The following is a 20,576-nucleotide window of genomic DNA, read 5'->3' on the forward strand; positions in this document are numbered from 1 at the left end:
ATGTAGGTTTCAGAAAAACAACACGACACGCAAGAATGGCACAATTACACAGAAGACAAACACTTTGAGCCCTGAAGATGATCTCAATAAAGATCGAAATGTTGGCTCGATAAAGAAAATGTTTTTCTGAAACCTATATCACACCAGACCGCATCTCACGATTTCTGAATAATTAATAAATTCAATTATCTGCCAAATTTTTTTTATCCACTTGACCATACTGACATCTAGATTATTCGTGAGTAAAAAGTGGTCGATACTAACAACTTATTTAGAATAAAGATCTGTTTTATCTTCCTGACCTTGCTGCCATGCTCAGGCACAACTATCATATTGGCTGCAGCCCTCTATATGGAGCCAAGGATGACACCATTCAACTAAGTAGAGACATATCAAGTAACCTTACTATAATTGTCTGAGTGGCAACCTAGTAGCATATTTTTAGTCAGGAGAGATCTCGTTCTTCAATTCAGCCCTCTGAGGGCCACCTACCAACTTCTTTATATGAGAGCTTCTCTGCTGATATCCACCCCGCCTATCTGAGGATCTTGATTTTGCCGAGCGATGTTTTCAACAAGAGCAGAATGAGAGAGTTCATTATACTTTTTAAATTTTTTTAAATTTAATAATGAAAAAATAACCCATTTATTGTTACAGTACAATTAAAAAAATGTACATTCAAATCATCAAATATGCTTTAGTAGTAACATGATAAATCTGTCTATGATTGTTAGATCTGTGTGTTCCTACAGGCTGTGGTAAATAAAACTTTTTTTTACATTCAGTTTTGATTTGGCTTAATTTTGTAGTCTTGTAAAATGAAAAATAAATAATACTACTTCATCAATTAGAGTTCCACTAAAAATGACAGTGGTTTCTCGACATTTTTGCATTATTTATCTATCAAATGAAGATGCTTAAGTATTAAGAAAGTTAAAACATTCAAATGTATAGTAGAAATGAACTCTTAACTTAAAACACCCGGATTTATAATTGATATTGAACAAAATCAATATGAATCACAATTTATTAAATACTTACTCACCTCAATCGTCCATGAAGTTCTTCTTTTCCCATGGTAATTCATCACCATTTCCTCGTGACAAGACGATTCGTACAATGTGTCGAGTTCGAACTCCATGATTCACTTTGTTAAAACTTTAAACTTTTAAAAATTGTCGTAATTGTGGAAAAAAAAGTTACCCTGAAAACATTCTATTAGAACGAGAAAGAATCTACTCGTCGATTTGTAGCAACTTTGACGAAAAACTACAATGAAAAGCTTGGATTGGTCGATAGGATCCGTCAACAAATAACGGTCAACAAACTCCTGTAAACAAGAGATTTAATCCCATTGCAGTACACTTAATACTTGCAATTGGCTAATATCATACTAACAATAAGGTGCGCCGTCATAAAAAGGCAAATTCAAACCATTTCTTTATCACATTTAGCATGAGTAAACATTCTAAAATTGAATCTTACAAGATAATTTTTTAACTTATTACTAAGAAAACTTTTTTTTTAAATGAGTAAAACTGTATGTGTTATATAATGTTTTCGACTATTTATCTTTCTTAATTCTATTTCTAAGCATTACTCTACCTACACAAAAAAAAATCCATTAAAAAGCATTAACTAGAATAAAGAACAAGTATGTGCAACACATGCGAACAATAAAATGCAAAAATACAATAAAAGTCATAATAAATTACAATAAAATATACAAGTTAATTATTTATTACCTTTGAAAAGGATAAATCTAATTTAGTTTTTGACAAAAATGATAATTATTTCAGTCTGATGTATATGATATATATTAAGATGATGATGCTGATTATTATGAATACTAGGCAATAGAGGGGGGTTAAATGTTCCCAAACTCTCCTTGATCTAGTGTAATTTTTCTAGTTTCTTAGATCAGTTCAATTAACTCGGTACATCTTTTAAGAAGTAACAGTAAGAAAGTAAAGTAAATAGGTCATTGACTGTTGCTGCAACTCTTTTTCCAGGGCTTTTTCGGTATCCTAGGTTATATCACTATTGAGTAGGTGCTTCGCATTCAAAAATGATATGGGTGGCAGTTTCTTCCTCTAGTTATAACTTACAAATGATGATGAAAAGATACTAGGAAACAGGATTTTTGTATTTCCCAAGCACTACAGCCATTCAGCTATTGTCCTTTTCCTAGTTCCTTTGTTCAGTTCAATTAACTCGAACCTTCTTTTAAGAAGTAATTTCAGGGTTGTCTAGGTTATGTCTCAACTTCATATTTGAAGGTGATATAAACGGCTGTTTCTTCCTCCTTTCCTTAGTCTGCTGACAGAGCGGAGTTCCTTTACCTTCATTTCTGAGAGATTTATCTCATACCCGTTGCTTCTGACAAGTGATTGAATTTTTTTTAAACCATTTTTCCAGCTTCGACTTTAGCACACTATCTGGTGCACCTATTTGTGCTTCTAGTCCCTTTGGCTAGTTGGCCAGCTTGTTCATTTCTTTCAATATCCTTCATGCCCTGGAACCCACCACAAGGCACTTTAGGCGATTTTGGCCTTCCCAGACTATTTTGGAGTTAAAAGCATACGCATTTATTTCCTTTATAGCTGCCTATCTCTCCAAAAGTATGTAGATATATCCACCATTTCATCTTTTTCTTTATCAACTACCTGTGCACAGTGTTGGATTACGTACTTGGAATATAATTGGAACCAGCCCAAAGGGTTTTTGCCTGTGTGTAATGCTGCTAATCTTCCATCCATGGTCCATCAGATACCATATTACCATTACTGAAAATTCCAGCCTTTCTTCCAAAGATCTCTATTATCTATGACCAATTAGAGCCTGTCAAAGTTGAGTTTCCCCAGAATTTTGTGATGGCTTCTTTTTAGATCAGGTTTTATTTCTTTGCATCTCAGGAGTTGGCACTTTTGAAAGCCACATTTTGTATAAGAGCAGTTTCCATTGATGTCATATGACAACTTACAAGTATTGCCTCATACGTTAAAGACATGCTAGTTTTTGTACGATAAGCAACTGGTTTTGTTCCTTCTTATGTTGTTTTTGGCCATACTAGTTACTCCATATGTGATCAGGAGTCTGACTGTTGTGTATAACCAATATGCCACTCCATGGGGTTTATTACAGTTTTGCTGCTTAATCTCTGGCCAATGCTTAATGGCCGTCGTATGTAGTATGTGGTCTTTATGACTTCTCCATTTGGGCCTTTGGTCAAAGGTTTAATACCTTGGTACTTAGTTTCTTTGAAGATTATAGAGATTCAACTTTTAGTGTTTAGTTTTAGCTTCTTTCTTCTTGGTACAGCTATGTTAATAAAAACTAAGTTCACTATTTTATGTGGTCCACTTGACCAATTAATATCATACAATTAATTAAGATTTTAAGTTGAGATAAAAAAGTCAGTGTCACGAGCGGGATTCGAACCCACAACCTTCGGCTTGATACGCCGTTGCTCTACCACTTGAGCTATCGTGACCTCGATGCACTCAGACACTAACTTCCCATCTCAACCGCACCTTTTGAATTTTCCCTCCTTTTTACCATTTTTCAAATGTCGTGTAATCGGATTGGATTCTCGGTGACAAATGAAATGGCCACGGAGAGCTTTAGTGAAGTATACTTCATTTTAATTCATTAAGTTCAGTATTTTTTTTTTTTGCCTTATGATCTATGCATATTAGCCATGGTGACGAATCTTATATGTGTGTTCATATGGGGGGGGGGGGTTATCGTGAAAAAAGGGCCAGAGGCGACGGTGGGAATCGAACCCACGACCGCGGCGGCTATGAGCCGAGAGTCTCTCACGCTAACCACTTGGCTACCGCAGTCCCCTGGTTCACTATTTCACGTGGTCCACTTGACCAATTAATTGTTAATAAAAACATTCATTCACAAGTCGTTTAACACAAACAGTGAAAGAAACTAGCTACTGTGCTTAAGTGATTTTTCAACTTCGGGTATGGTTAGGGATGGATGACTCCTTTCCTTCTTATTGAGCCCAGTTATCATTTGATTGTATGAAATAAATTAATATTAAATGCAACAGCACTTTATTATGAAAATATATAATAAATATCTTTGAAAAAGCTCTTAAGGTCTGATAAAAAGACAAGTTTTAATAGGCAACTATTAATGTCACAGGGCATCGATGGCTGCAATGGTTTAAGTGTTGACGCACTCATACATACGGTAAAGATCTCGGGTTAGAATTCAGCAGACCTGCATTTTAACTCGACATCTGAAAAAAAAACTCTGAGAAAAAATTGACTAAAATCCAGTATGGATTTGGAAAGGGCAAATCACAAGCTTAGTTTAACAAATCGGGTTTTAGACACACAATTAGGATTTACCACACAATTGTAATTTTCTAGGCATTACAATTTTCTAGACAAGTATTGCAATTTTCTTCGATCTTGTAGGAGCATATGACAAAGATGGCATTTTAGTACAATGTGAGATTATACGTTGTTAGTACTTCCCCAGAGTGGCATATTAAGCCCCCTTTACTTGTACATAGTTAGAAAAGACTCAAAATCTATTAGATGCTCAGATGTTCCAGCCATATATCAAACTAAGTATGAGGCGCTGTTTGTTGAAGTTGATAACTACTTTTTCCAGACTTTCAAAACTTGTATATTTTTATGATAAATTGTCCAATTAACACTGTATTTACATGGATGGTACCACAATGGAAAGGACTGAGGGGTTAAGGATTAGACGAATTATTCGAAGCATTAAACTGACCCAAGATATTTCTAGCTGAGATGTATGCCATTTCAATTTTCAGTTACTTGGATTCTACAATGATGTAAAAGCATGATAATTACAGATAGTTCCCTAGTGAAGTTTAAGAATTGGAACTTACGTGCTTCAGACAACCATCTGTTATTTGAAATCCTACAGCAAATAAAGTACTCCAAGGGGTTGACAAGAAAGTGTTCATAGCTTGGGTTAGGGCTTGTGATTATTGCTTGGAAATAGTCATGTGAACACAACGCCCCAAATATACCAAAGAAAAAAAAAATTACTTGTCGCTATAGTACAAGAATCTGGGTTTCCTTATCAATTACAGTACCATCTAATGCAAGGTTTTTGAGATAAATTAAACCTTAAGTCTAAATGTAGAATTATTTACTCCCCCTATGGGACACTTGGCTAATAATGTACAGTAAACTCTCTTTTCTGTGGAGGATATGTACCTTTACGACCGATAACGTGAATAATAGGAAAATCCTTGAATTTTAGTTTTCAAAGCATTTTCTTTCATCTGCACCCCAATCAGACACCTTCTGTATCCTGTGTGCCTTTTGATGAACTTATGAACCTATATTTCAAGTTTTTGTCAATAAAAAATCAATTACATTCAGTTGTTTTTCTGTGATTCACCACATTTACAATCTCTCAACTGGGGGGGGGGGATTGTGGATGAGTGAAAGCATGGATAACAAAAGTGTGGATAACGAGAGTCTCTGTAAATAAAAAAGTTTAAAAAAGTACAGTAAACCATGTCATACCGAAGGGCTTATTGTACAACTACCAAAGGTTGCAGATGAGGGGTCAAACAACTTTACAATACACTTAACATATTATTTCTAATTAAAATCCCATGGATTGTGCCAGAATTCAAACCCAGAACCGTTAGCATAACAAATAACCACTCAGCCACACCAGCCCTCTATAAAATTACTGTAGATAGTATTTTATAATTATATTGGGTTGTCCAGTCCAATAATGCAGATTTTAATTTTTTAAATTAACCCTCTACACAATAAACTGTTTGTTTGTTGGATTATTCTTTTGTATGAATGTCAATCCTCTTCCAAACAAAAATGTTTGTTTACCACAGTAGCATTTCGTTATTTGGGTCACAGTGTTTACTAAAATTTTGTGTAATTTCATTTTAGGAGTTTAAATTTGTTGAGAACTGTGCCTAAATTCCCAGAAACATTAAGAAGTCTGGGGTGATGGCAGTGTGAGTGAGAGCATCATTCAGAGATGTTTTAAAATATTTCAAGAGGGAGACTTTAGCCTTGAAGACAAAGGTCGTGGAAAGATTTCTCCCCAAGATGATGATGTTCTGCGAGCTTTGGTCGAAGAAAATCCCAGAACAACTGATTGAGAACTTTTCAGTTAGAAAATCAACCATCGCTGACCATTTTAAGGCAATTGGAAAGGTGAAAAGCTCGAAAGTTCTTCATGTATTAAATGAGTGCAAAAAAAAAAAAAAAAAAAAAAAAATCATGAAGTTAGAGCAACACTTCTTTGCCGAAACAGAAATGAACGTTTTCTGGATAGAATTGTTACTTGTGATGAAAAGTGGATTCTCTAGATTCTCTATGATAACAGCAGACGTTCTGGACAGTGGCTTGACAAAGGATAATCAGCACCACATTTTCCAAAGTCACTAATTCATCAAAAAAAGGTGATGGCGACTCTTTGTTTGGATTGATTTACTAAAGCTTCTTGAATCCTGGTGCAAAAATCAATGCTGAAATGTTGTGCACTCAAATTGAATGCCATCTTTGGTCAATCGGAAAAGGCCGATTATGTCACATGACAATGCTCGGCCCCACTGTTGCCCCCCCCCCCAAACTGTTGTGCCTATGTTATGTGGTTCTGTCTGACCCTCCATATTCTACAGACCTCTCGTCTAATGATTACCATTTTTTCAGACACCTGAAAACGTTTTACATCATAAATAATTTAATGATCAAAAGTTGTTAGAAAATGCGTTTACAGAATTTGTTAATAATAAATGCTCAAAATTCTATTCAAAGGGTACAGAGAAGTTCCACTTTGGGAAAAGTGTATTGAGAGAGATGGAGGATACGGTATTATAATTAATAAAAAATGTTATTTATTTAATTGCTTTTCTTTTAAAACCATATACCTGCATTATTTTCCGGACCAACCAATATTTAAAAACCGACTAATTTCGATGAACTTTTTCATCATAGAAACTTCATGAGCACTCATTTCACATTTAAACATTAAAAAGTTTTAAAATCATTTTAAGCAAAAGTTGGGTTTAATATATATTTAAAAAAAATTAAACAAAAAGAAATTATTTTATTTTAAAATATCATATATAACAAATATGTTCAGCTTTCAAGTACTTCTGTAAATTCTAAAATTGTTGCAGCAGCAATTCAACATATTCTTTAAGTCTAAAAAAAGAAAAAAAAAAGAAAAAAGAAAACTAACCACACCACTCTTTGTTGGGGTTTTGCCTAGAATGACACAACAAACACAGAAAATAATTAAACAAAACGATTAAAATTTGACAAATAAATCAAAATATTACAACTGAACTGGAAAGACAATATTTTGTGTAACAAGAGTTTGCAAAGCCATTAAGCACAGAAATATGGTCAAATCATAGAAATATGGCTGCAACATGCAGAATTCCTCTAAAATGTCTATGTCATAGACACATCGACAAAGAATATTGAGAATTTAACGAACTCAAATAATGTTTAACTTATCTGAGTACATTCTGAGAAGTATTTAAACACTAAATAATGAGTTTTTGTCAAAAACTAAGTGTTTCTAATGAATAATGCCCCTACTTTTTTGTTTGGGGGAGATAGATTTAGAGTAGTGAAAATAAAAAATATTAAATACATACATTAGTGAATTAGACACATTAGGAAACCAATTAATTTTATAAATATAATTTTTTTGATACAATTTTAACTACATTTAGTTAAATTGTTTCAAAACAAACTGTCCAATAGAAAACTACACACCAGAATTTCATAATCTTGTCACTTATTCTATGATTATTTTTTAAAATTTTATTGCATTGACTTCAGGTAGTTAAATGGACCACGTATCTCAATCTCCGATGACATTTTACACCACTAATTTATAGTAATTGCACTTATCAACCTTGAAACAGCATTGCATAAGCATTTAAATTCATATTTCCATTAAGGAGAATGTTTTAATACATCCGAGGCCGATAATAAATGAGTGGAACAAAATATGTTTTGACTAATTGATCCGATTGGACCGAATTATATTAAACCCGGAGGCGATATTACCTTTTTATTAAAAAAAAACAAACAAAAAAATCAGATCAAGCAAAACAATAACATAATTATATCCAACAGATAAAATTAGTTAAACATTTTTTTATTGATTATAAAATACACAAGGGCCAACTAATAATGTCGTTAAATTCGTTACTTTCCAAGACATTAATTAATATATAATTAACAAATTTCTTACAATCAAAATGTAAATTTAAAATTGAAACTGATACAATTCCATTGAAATAGACAGTTTTTAAAACAATGTAGAAATCTTACTTTTGCTGAACTATGACTCATTACACACATAAACCTAAGATAAATCATATTATTGGATAATTCAATGCTTTTAGCAATACCTAATGCATGGCCACAAGGCAATGAATACACCATTTATGTATAAATTATAAATTACAGTAAATGAAACACAAAAGAGAGAAATTTAATTTCCGGCCATTATATAGTTAAATGATGTAGTTATACGCAGAGTTCTTTTTTGTAATATAATTAACATAAACCTGACAAAAGTGGCCCAATTCAAAATGATTGTTGCAGTTACTGACAATTCATAGTTGATAATATACATCCCTTCTTTGAATAAATACTGCTTTATCATTCAGGTCACTTTGTAAAACACTTTTCGCTACTAGAATCAGATCCGGAGATCTGCTTAACTACTTGCACCTCTATTTTTAAATTACCTATACCTTTAGTACAATCTCCGCACTCCACAACACTGTGCTTTCCATCCTCAGTGATGTAATCGCACGAAAGACAGTTGGAATCCTGTGGTTCGAGAAGTTGCTTTTTCAATTCGTCACCGACTGGCTGATGGGGTGTTTCTAATTTAGGTTTGGACAGAGCTTGATCCGACTGGTCGGCAGGCATAAATGTCGCAGCAAGAGGGAAAAGTTTGTGGCATTTATGTCTATAGGAATCCACAGCTTCCTTACACGGTCCAAAATCATTTTGCATCAGAGATTGTAGAACAGCGATACAAGTCTGCAAACGTTAATGTTAAAATTGGCCTGACATGACAATAAGCATAAAATTTTGCACTGATCTACCTGGATGTCCTTTGAATCAATGCTATCATCTAATGTAGTAGCTATACTTATGGCTTCTGCTTGTTTAGTTTTATCAAGTATATACAAAACCCTAGCACCTAAAAGCAAAATTTCATTGGTTACAAAATAATTCGAATGGGTGTCTTAAGTAGTGCTCCCTCCCTAATCCAAACTTGAACATCTGAATTGGAAAAAACTCCAATAAGTCAGAATTTTAAAGGAAACAAATGAAATGTTATTTGAGGGAGGGAGGGAGAGAGTGAGATTAAGTGAATGAATGAGTTGGAAAGAGAAAATGAGTGAGTGACTAAGTGAGCGAATGGATGAGAGAGAAAGTGAGCGAGTGAATGAGAGAAAGTGAACGGGTGAACGAATGAATGAAGAGAGAGAGAAAAAAATTAAGAGAGAGCGTGAATATGAGAGAGAATGAGGAAGTGAGGAGGGCAGGAAAGAAAGAAAGAAAGAAAGAAAGAAAGAAAGAGAGAGAGAGAGGGAGGGAGGGAGAGGGNGAGAGAGAGAGAGAGAGAGAGAGAGAGAGAGAGAGAGAGAGAGAGAGAGACTAAACACTTAAATACCTTGTAATCTACAAAGAAGTTTATCGCTGTTTTCATCAAGAAATTCCTTATTCAGCTCTTTTGGGGTTTTTCCCTTCAATATCGGTTCCATTACTTTATCTATTACAGTAAATATTGCAGATGGGAAAGTAGCTTCTTTCTTCCAGTTCTCCATTTCGAGACAGAACCTTATAATGACATCATGTACTAACGGATGTGCGCTGCTAGTCGTGTAAGCCCGTTTTACGCTTTGAAGCATCAGCAAAGGTTTTCCTTCAAAAGCAATAAACAATTTTTACTATTGTTGTACTGAAAGTACTATTATTACAACCATGATTTATAATACTAATTTTATATTTGAACATTTACTGTTATGTCTAACAAAAAATTGTAAATTCCTTTAATATTAACTTTTACTTTAGAAAAAAACCAAACTGCATTTCTAGCAATATCATGGTATACAGGGTGATTCACTACTCATATAATAAAGTTCGTCAGAATGAAAATGTTCATATTATCAATTAATTAAAGATCAACCCTTTTGCAGGTATTCAACATTTTGTGTTTTTTTTCTATTGTTAGTTTTTGTCAAAAATCTACTCGTAGCTCGTGAACTACTCATTTCTGTGTGAAAAAAAAACTGAACTGAAAAGAAGTGTTAAATGTTTTTTTAAGAAGGCACCATTCTAGAACTTTCAATTTACATTAAGAACAAAAAATTCAACCTAATAACCAAACAAAACACATTACAAAGGGACGATAAATATAGCGAACAACCAAAGAATAAGAATTGGACAAAATATTTACAATAAACACAGACAAAAGAAGAATAAGAATACAGATGTTGTAAAATACAACTTTAGTTTGATAAAAAAAAAACAACACAAAAAGAAAGAAATATTCAACATAACAATCAAACAAAACACATAAAGAAAGAGAATAAACATAGTGAACAACCAAAGCAAAAAATATATATGTTGAATTTTTCTTTTTTGTGCTTAAAGAGTGCCTTTTTAAAGGAAATTTAACGCCATTTTCAATGTTTATGCTTTTTATGGATTTGTGCAAAAATGAATAGTTCAAAAGCTACGAGTAAATTTATGACGAAAACTGTAGGAAGTTGAAAATAAAAATAAAATGTCTAATTTGTGATATTTATATATGTTGCCTGCAGGGTGTTGTTCCTAAAATTTGTTCGTTTCCGATCACTTTAGTCTGTCTTCACTGGATTGGCCTGTCAGATGCGTTTGGGCATTTTGCAATCTTCACTGTGTCACAGATCCAACACTGAGGATGGCAAAATTTATTTCCCCAAAGCACAAAAAGAAAGAAAAATGAAACAAAACACATAAAAAAGGGAAAGAAGAATAATTAAACAAAGTAAAACACAACTTTAACCTAAAAAAAAAAAAATCAATGTAAAAATCAAACAAAATACATAAAAAGGGGTAATAAACATAGTGAACAACCGAAGAAGAAGAATTTAACAAAATATCTACACCAAACACGACAAAAACAAAAAAAAATTGAAAGAAAATTTTAATGTAAAAATCAAACATAACACATAAAAAAGAGACAATAAAGTTAGTGAACAACCCCATTACAGTTCGTGGTCCGATTGACCAATTAACATTTTTCAATTAATTAATATTTATGACCATTATCCGTGGCCATTTCATTTGTCGCCAAGAATCAAATAGATTACAAAACATTTGAAAAATGGCGAAAAGGAGGGAAAATTTAAGAGGTGAGGTTGAGATGGGAAGTTGGTGTCCGAGCGGATTGAAGTCACGGTAGCTCAAGTGGTAGAGCAGCCGAAGGTCCTGGGTTCGAATCCCGCTCGTGACACTGACTTTTTTATCTGAACCAATACCTTTCATAAATATTAATTAGTGAACAACCAAAATCTGTGTCACAGATCCAACACTGACAATGGCATAATGCCAAAATGCCCCTGACGGAATCCAGTGAGAATAGGCAGACTAAAATGATCAGTAATGACCAAATTTTAAATATTTTTATATAATTGGGTGTTGTGTTAACTGTAAACATCTATAAATTTTTTGCAAACGTGTATGTAATTGTATATCTGTCATGAAAAAGTACTGTTGGAGGGCTTGGTTTGTGTCTTATAACATAAATATGTTAATAATTACTTGCTTCTCAGTTATCTAAGTTGGGGGATAACAGTAATGTCAACAACAAAACTTGAGATGCTGAAGTTGCACCGGAATTGTACCGATTGCAATTTTCACATCATCAATAATTGTTTTATTCATGAATGATGAATTACCTCGTCGAGAGTATATTTCGTATGCGATGAGGTGAGTGTAAACATTTTCTGAAGCCAAGTTCTGTAGAGGTTTTAAGAATTTTATTGCTTGATCAAGTGGATCTGAGACCTGAAATTTAAAATAAAAAGTGTGTTTTATAGAAATAATTTTAGTGTTGACAATTTATATGATCGCTTACTCGGGCTAGCTTCTCGGGGATGAGTTCATCCTGAGGTACTGAGTCTGTTTCTTGCTCTGATTTGCTGGATTTACTGTGCTGTTCTCGTTTTTCAGCTGCTGTTGCTTCAGCTTGCTGTAATTCAGCCTTCCGTCGAGCCTTCCTCTGCTTGTTTCTGAGTTTCTTGAGTTCGTTAGGAGCCAGGTTTTCTGCGAACATAAAATTCAATATAAATAATGTATTGTTTATAACAGCACAGTTAATGTAAAATATGTGCATTTAATCTCATATTTTTGTTCTTTCAAATCACAATGTTCCGATCCTTAGATACCACCAAAAACAATAAAAAATATGATCAAAAGGAAATGCAGTGCCAGTGGGTCTCGGATGGGCAGAAAAGCTCTTATGTATCAAGAGTATGGTTGATGGGTGACCCTCAGAGGATCTGAATTGTAAAAGAGGGATTATCCCAATTATGGTTAACAGCTCGGATACTTTCTTTTTGGGCCAAAGCCATGTATGTCCAGCATACCGGTAGTTATCTCTTTTTGTTTTCTTTTGTGAATATTGAGAGTGAAGATACATAATAGTGCGAATGTGTAATGTGAGAGGGCCGATGGTATTATATTGAGTACCCACTGACCCTCAATTAGATTAGTTATTTAATATGTGTAAAGGCCAATAGGCGGTCCTCGGAATCAAGAAAAGGGATCATCCACACCCGATTGAGAGCGGGGCAGATAAGTCACGAGAAGTGATAAACTCGATTCAGTAAATATGTGAAAGGAGTTGAGCTTATATAAATCAATCAAACAATATTACGTTTAACTTTATTATGTTTAAATTCACTAATTTCGTGGTCCGCTTGACCAATAAATATATTACAATTAATTAAGGTTTTTAGTTGAGATAAAAAAGTCAATGGCACGAGCGGGATTCGAACCCACGATCTTCGGCTTGACACTCGGACACTAACTTCCCATCTCAACGAGAATCCAGTCTGATTACACGACATTTGAAAAATGGCAAAAAGGAGGGAAAATTCAAAAGGTGCGGTGGAAGTTGGTGTCCGAGTGGATCGAGGTCACGATAGCTCAAGTGGTAGAGCAGCGGCGTATCAAGCCGAAGATCATGAGTTCGAATCCCGCTCGTGCCATTGACTTTTTTATCTCAGCTAAAAACCTTAATTAATTGTAATTTATATTAATTGGTCAAGCGGATCACGAAATTAGTGAATTTAATGATTAAAAATGAAGTATACTTCCCTAAAGCTCTCCGTGGCCATTTCATTTGTCGTCGAGAATCCAACCTGATTACACGACATTTGAAAAATGGCAAAAAGGAGGGAAAATTCAAAAGGTGCGGTTGAGATGGGAAGTTGGTGTCCGAGTGGATCGAGGTCACGATAGCTCAAGTGGTAGAGCAGCGGCGTATCAAGCCGAAGATCATGAGTTCGAATCCCGCTCGTGCCATTGACTTTTTTATCTCAGCTAAAAACCTTAATTAATTGTAATTTATTATGTTTATTTCTTTGATTGATCAAATTACTTCCTTAAGAAGAATTAAGTACTCTTTGTATGCAAGGTCTTGCTTGAAATGAAAGTTAGTACCACGAGTGGGATTTGAACCTACGACCTTCGGCTGAATACACTGTTACTCTTACTACTTGAGCTATCGTGACACAACCTTTCAAATTTTCCCTCCTTTTTACCATTTTTCAAATGCCATGTACTCAGGATTCGATTCTCAGCATCATATGAAGTGGCCTGTTAGTGAAGTAATACTTTGTTTTACTTATTAAATCCATTATGTTTAGTGGTCTGCTTGACCAAATTACTTCTTTCAATTAATTATTCTTTGTACGTCAGGTCTGGAAAGAAGTCATGATAGCTCAAGTGGTTAGAGCAGTGGCATATTGAGCCAAAAGTTATGGGTTTGAATCCTGCTCAAGATACTGACTTTTTCATTTCAACCAAGACCTTACATACAAAGAATAATTAATTGAAAGATTATGTTTAACAATAGATGTAATGGATTGTTTTGGAAGGTATCGAAAATTCAAGCTTTAATTTATTTTTATTTTCTTGAATGTAACGTGATGTTTTGCCACGTGAATGATAACTGTTGCGAGTTACTGTGCCTACTGAGCATAAAACTTCAAAGCACAACATTGTTCTTTGTCAAGGCCAAACATCATCCTCTAAAATCTTAACATTTGTCATTTTACTTTGATCTGAAGTTTTACATAAAAACCCAGTAATCACAATTCATATCCAATGGGTATAAAATATTTCACTCAGAATATTTTATAATTGTAGTGTGTCTATTAAATATCGCTTTTCAATTAAGCTTACAGCAGATGGACAGCAGAATAGAATGAATAATTACAATTAATTAAGGTTTTTAGTTGAGATAAAAAAGTCAATGGCACAAGCGGGATTCGAACCCACGATCTTCGGCTAGATATGCCGTTGCTCTACCATTTGGGCTATCGTGACCTCGATCCACTCGGACCTTTATCTCAACTAAAAACCTTAATTAATTGTAATATATTGGTTATATTCATATTAAATATAATATTGGTCAAGCGGACCAGGAAATTAGTGAATTTAAATAATGAATAATAAAGAGTTGTAAATTGTAATGATGGTAAGTTCTGAAAAAGCCCAGAAGAGGGCCAAATCTTTGAGCTTACTGCATCGACAACAGATGGCATCAGAAGCAATTATTTTCGCCTCTTCAGTCTTGAGTCTCAACGCGAACACGAGATGGTCCATTTTCCAATGACTGTCATGTTTCATCAACAATAGTTTAAAAACAATTTTGGGCTGATCGATATTCATGGCGTATAAGTGTTTGGTCACGCTTATCAGTTCATTCTAACAATCCAGATTGCATAAAATTCATGAGCATGGAGTTCAAATATTACAGTTTAAAAAGATTACAGATCAATCGGGGAAATAAAATTATTTCCAAAGAATACGGCGACTGAAGATAAAAGATCAGATAGAAAAACGAGAGACCGTATGAAGATGTTAATTAGAGCAGAACCTTATACCTTATCCGTCAGATAATATCCTAATTATTGTGACTTGCTGTAACTCGTTGGATAATAGTAACGGATTAGCAAATGAGTTCAACTCTTTCACTAGCGCAGTTTCATTGAGATTCATTTAGATTGCCGTCTATCATAGTCAGCGAGTTGATATAAATTATAGCTGTTTAGGCTCTGGTACTCCTAATTGAAAAAAAAACACAAAAAACTACAAGAAGTTAGAAACATATGTAACATGTGGTGAGTGAGTGAGTGAGTGAGTGAGTGTGTGTGTGTGTGTGTGTGTGTGAGAGAGAGAGAGAGAGAGAGAGAGAGAGAGAGAGAGAGAGAGAGAGTGTGAGTGATAGATAGAAAGAAAGAGAGAGAGAGTGTTAGTAAGAGAAAGAGGGAGAGAGTGNAGAGAGAGAGAGAGAGAGAGAGAGAGAGAGAGAGAGAGAGAGAGAGAGAGAGAGTGATAGATAGAAAGAAAGAGAGAGTGTGAGCAAGAGAAAGAGGGAGAGAGAGTGTGAGTGAGTGAGTGAGAGAAAGAAAGTGAGAGAAAGAGGGAGAGAGAGAGTGTGAGTGAGTGAGCGAGAGTAAGTGTGAGTGAGAGAAAGAGGGAGAGAGAAAGTGTGAGTGAGAGAAAGAGAGTGACGGAGTGAGAGAGAAAGAGAGTGTGAGAGAGAGAGAGAGAGAGAGAGAGAGAGAGAGAGAGAGAGAGAGAGAGAGAGAGTGAGTGATAGATAGTAAGAAAGAGAGAGTGTGAGTGAGTGAGTGAGAGAAAGAAAGTGAGAGAAAGAGGGAGAGAGAGAGTGTGAGTGAGCGAGCGAGAGAAAGAGAGTGAGGGAGTGAGAGAGAAAGAGAGTGTGAGTAAGAGAAAGAGGGAGAGAGAGTGTGAGTAAGAGAAAGAGAGAGAGAGAAATTGAGGTAATGATTTTTATTGTTTGGAATGAACTCCCCAGCAATCTACATTCTATCCCTGTTGAGATCAAGTAACGACGACTTCTACAAGTTAGAAATGTTAATGTTAGGAGAAGTTTACGGACTGTTAGGAGAAGACTTTCAGAAGTTGGATCACGAGCGAGAACGCCTGACACTGGTCCAGAACTTCTGGCAAGGCACAGACCAGCTCGGTTAAGTTTCGCAAGAAATCACATCAACTGGTCTGAGCAAGATCGGACTAAAATCTTATTTGCGGATGAGTCAAGGTTTTGTTTGAAGTTTTCAGACGGCCGAGAGAGGTTTGGAGAGGAACAGGAGAGCGATGTATCGCCGCAACATTTTCACTCCTGGAAGCAAGGTGGTTGTATTTGGGCAGGCATTTCTACGGAAGGTCGCACAAACTTGATCTTCATGCTGCGCTGTTCCTTATATGCCACTAATATAGGCAGAGATTCGGTGGAAGTGTGCTACAAGATTCAGAAACTTGTTCTGCACAACCTGCAGTCCGACATTCCTGCATGTGAGACTCCATAAGAAGCTTATAAAAGAATCAGTCTGACCATCCTTAACAGAGTTGTGAAATACTATTCTGCTGCCTCTTAGCATTTGTACAAAATCCCAGTTGTACTTTTAAAAAAGCCATAATCTAAAAATATGAACAGAAAATCGAGAGCCAGGAGGAACAAAGATATTCTCAAACGCCACTGTAGTTTTACGTGCATTGAATACAACAGTATAAATAAATGCGATGAGATATTATAATTATGTCCTTCAATAAATCATATTTTTCCCAAGGCGGAGTCTTGATTTATTTTACCCCGTCATTTAAGAAGTTGAATATCTAAAAATATTTTGCACTTTAATTGTTTATAATTGTCTACTTCGTAATAAGTTAATCGTTGGGAATAATACAAAAAGTAAATGAAATAAAGTACTGTGGTGGTGACACATTCTCAAATAGCAAACGAACGTACATCACTGGATCATATACATAGGCCATTGTCTCTTCAGGTCATGGTTAGAGGTTAGTTAGGTTGAAGACGTAGAAGGAAGCATTCTGGATTTTTCTTAGGATTTTGGATTGTAGACACTGGATACTACATGAATTGGAATGTTGGTTTGAACCCCTAACAACACAGTTAATGACCTCAGTTGAAATGATTTTTGGGACTAGTACAGATAGTTTTGCTAGAATGTAATTCGACCCCTTTAACCCTTCACCGACTCCCTTTCTACAGGAGTTTACAACGGATCGGTTGGAGTGTACCACCAGGACGAGTCCCTGTACCACCTTTGATCCAACAATATATCATATTGGGTTGATGCAGGTTTTGAACATTTGTTTTATTTTCCCAGGTGTCTGTCATGTACACAAAGCTAAATCTTCAAATTTAATTTATGGATTATGATAAATACTTTTAACTATTATCTTTTATACAAAACCTTTTAGTTTATATTGAATTTTATACGAGTGAGGACCTGCGAAATTAAATATGTACATACTAAATTTTCGTCAAATTTATGTGTACGAATTTAAACTTGGAGTTAAACTTTAAAGTTTGGGGTTGGGAAGTATTGGCGAATGCACGGTGCAACAATGGTTTCAGAGATTTCGTCTTGGAGTTTTCGATCTCGAAGACAGGGAAGGTCGCAGTACACTTTCCGTTGTGGACGACGACCAACTCAAAACGTTAATTGAAGGCAATTCACCAAAGACAACACGGGAAATTGCGGTAGAGCTTAGCGTTGAAGCTGAAAATGTATGTACCGAAAGCGCCAAAACACTTTCCGAAACCACAAATTTGCACCCAAAAAAGATTGCAACAGCCCCAGATGTTCACTATAATTTCCTTAATTATTGTGAAACTATCACAGCGGAGAAATATTGCTAAGAAATTGGCAAAATATACAGGAAACTGCAGCGCCTTTGTCCAGCATTGGTAAACCGTAAGGGGCCGAGTCTTCTTCACGATAACGCCAGGCCGCATGCCGCAACGCTAACTGCGGAAACTTAGGATTTTAAACTTAGGATGTTAAACCTTACCGCACCCTAACATTTACCCGACCTCTCGCCAACAGATTTCCACTTTTTTAGGCATTTTGATCACTTCTTGCGGGCTAAGTTTTATAGAACGCCTTCCAAGACTTTATTATGAGTCGAAATTAAGATTTTTTATGTCAGCGGAATAAAAGCGTTGGCAAAGATGCATAAATTGTAATGGAAAATATTTCGAATAAATTTTCTTTATTTTATAAAAATTAAAAATAATTTTGACTGCCTTTTCAAAACCTGCATTGTTTTGGAACAGCCCAATATTACGCTTACTGAAACTTGGGATTACTTTTCTTCCATAGATCTCTGCTATCTATAACCATTTGGAAGGGTCTGTCAATGTTGTCAGGTACCGCATTATAACAACTCATTTTTTTAAATCTCCCTTGGCTTCTCCTTAGATCTGGTTTTATACATGATACATGAATGTTAAGAGCGGGAGATCGAGTGCGGTTTCCATGGCTGTTGTGGGACAAGGCATCCTGTTATGTTAAGACACAGTCTTTTGGCTACCAAACTAGAGCTCCAAGTGACCAGGGGGGATGACCGTTGTGGTTTATAACCAGTACGCCATCCCTGGGTTAGGAAGGATTTACATGATAAGATTTTAAGTGGGAAGTATCTTCCTGAGTTTCCCCAGTAAACTGCAGAGTCTGGACTAGTTCCATAAGACGTCCGAGCTACCTGCTGAAATGCTGCTTTCGTTTGAAAGAAGCAGCACGCAAAATGATGGGATGATAAGATTGTTGCATCCTTAAGTATGATCATATTTGATGTTTTAAGGAATTTTTTTAAAAAATGATTCTAGCTAGAATGAAAAGGAGGTAGTTGTTTGTTTACCTGCTCTAAGTTGCATAGCATTGTAAGTAAGATCGTGTCTTGAAGCTTTTGTTGGTGGGTAGGTTTTTTGGCGTGCACAATGTCGGAAGGACTGAATTAGGTGGCAATGAAAGTTGTAGTAGTCTTGTTTAGCGGTCGTTCAATGGTTTTAATTGTGCAGGAACTAGATCCAAGGGTATAAGGGTACCAAACGGAACATGAACTTCCTTTAAATCATTTGTTTTCCTCGGGACAATCGATAGAGTTATTTCCGTCCCGATGGAATTCCGGTTGAAGGTTAATTAGCCGGGGTGAGAATTGACCATGAGAAAGAGACGTGGATGTAATACGCAATTAGATGCGTTTTGCAACGAGCACATAATGTTTGCTATTAGGGTTCGTAATTATCTCGGAATCGCGACTAACGTAAGTGTTGAGCTGCAGACATCCGCTTTCAGACACGGACGATCGGCCATCTCCGAATTTCTTTCGATCCACCTTGCATAACGATATCCTTTGGCGGGCCGGAAGAACAGCAGTACGGAAAATCTTGAATTAATAATTCTGCAATGATATGGTCAGAGGTCGATAAAAGGAAAGATTTTTTTTAAAATTATTTTTTTCAAGGGTAGTTCGAACATTGAACGTGTCAAGTCATGTGTTCCGAGTAACATTAAAAGTAGATTTAACTTTAATGCCGTCTACGAACTAACGGGATTTTTTCCCTTCTGGGCAGATTTCACCATTCTTTGGTATTCACATGGGTTCACATCCTTAAAACGAAACATGTCCTCAAATTGGTGTAAAATTTCATATTCCATTATGAACTGCTACATCTCATGATGACTGGCTAGCATGCCACCTTGGTAAGACATACCATAACACTAGAAGTAATTACAGCTGTTATTTTTCTCTCTAGAATTTTTAACATGCTTGAAAATAACCCAATCAACCTTTAACATAAGAGTAGACGCAAAGTTAGCAATACATCCAAATGCATCGATTCTTAACGATTGAATAAGCTGGGAAGGAAAACCAACGACAAAAGCCAGTTGCCGCAGATAGTAGCTAACTTAAATTAAAAAAAAAAAAAAAAATAAATAAAATAAACACCATGTTATAAAGCCTTTGTTTCATAAAACTTTAAGAACTCCTACCTAAATTCATAAGGTCGGGGGAAGAAGTTTCAAACCAAAATACCTGATAGACCAACTGGGAGAAAGAATACCAGTTAATTCCGACTATATCTGGTATCCGGTTGGCTCCAAGACAGACTATTGATCTCAGCTTGGGAAATTGACCATGTGGGGCCTAGTGGAAAGAGTTAAGCAAGAGTTAACGATATTTTGTTACTAAAGAATACTTGTTGTTTGTTTCAATTTTATTCAAATAATTTTACTAAACTGGAATCTTTAACTATTGGGTTGTCCGGAAAATAATGCAGGATTTTAAGTTTTCATTAAAAAAAATCTATATAAAATATTCTGTTTACGTTTACAGGATTACTCATTTGTATGAATGTCAACACTTATTAATCCTCTTCCAAATGATATTGTTTGTTTACCTCTGTAGCATTCCGCTACTTGGAAATAATTCAGTCATCCT

At 35.3% G+C, this 20,576-nt stretch overlaps 2 protein-coding genes across 4 annotated transcripts in view; both read right to left on the reverse strand.

Moving 5' to 3' along the window:
• LOC106666604 (homeodomain-interacting protein kinase 2) overlaps window positions 1-1,253 on the reverse strand; it is a 64,897-nt gene extending 63,644 nt beyond the window's left edge. For all 3 annotated transcript variants that reach the window (XM_014393891.2, XM_014393890.2, XM_014393889.2), the window contains exon 1: window positions 1,046-1,253. In XM_014393891.2, the coding sequence (XP_014249377.1) occupies window positions 1,046-1,141 (96 nt within the window). In that variant the 5' untranslated portion in view covers window positions 1,142-1,253. The remainder of the gene's footprint in view (window positions 1-1,045) is intronic.
• Window positions 1,254-7,439: 6,186 nt separating this feature from the next.
• LOC106666600 (N-alpha-acetyltransferase 15, NatA auxiliary subunit-like) overlaps window positions 7,440-20,576 on the reverse strand; it is a 212,724-nt gene continuing 199,587 nt past the window's right edge. The window contains exons 12-16 of the mRNA XM_014393886.2: window positions 12,145-12,332; window positions 11,966-12,074; window positions 9,694-9,945; window positions 9,119-9,216; window positions 7,440-9,053 (exon numbers count right to left, since the gene is read on the reverse strand). Of these exons, the coding sequence (XP_014249372.1) occupies window positions 8,673-9,053; window positions 9,119-9,216; window positions 9,694-9,945; window positions 11,966-12,074; window positions 12,145-12,332 (1,028 nt within the window). The 3' untranslated portion in view covers window positions 7,440-8,672. The remainder of the gene's footprint in view (window positions 9,054-9,118; window positions 9,217-9,693; window positions 9,946-11,965; window positions 12,075-12,144; window positions 12,333-20,576) is intronic.

Source organism: Cimex lectularius, unplaced genomic scaffold (assembly GCF_000648675.2).
Source record: "Cimex lectularius strain Harlan isolate CLEC.00 unplaced genomic scaffold, Clec_2.1 scaffold56, whole genome shotgun sequence".
Classification (NCBI taxonomy): Eukaryota; Metazoa; Arthropoda; class Insecta; order Hemiptera; family Cimicidae; genus Cimex; species Cimex lectularius.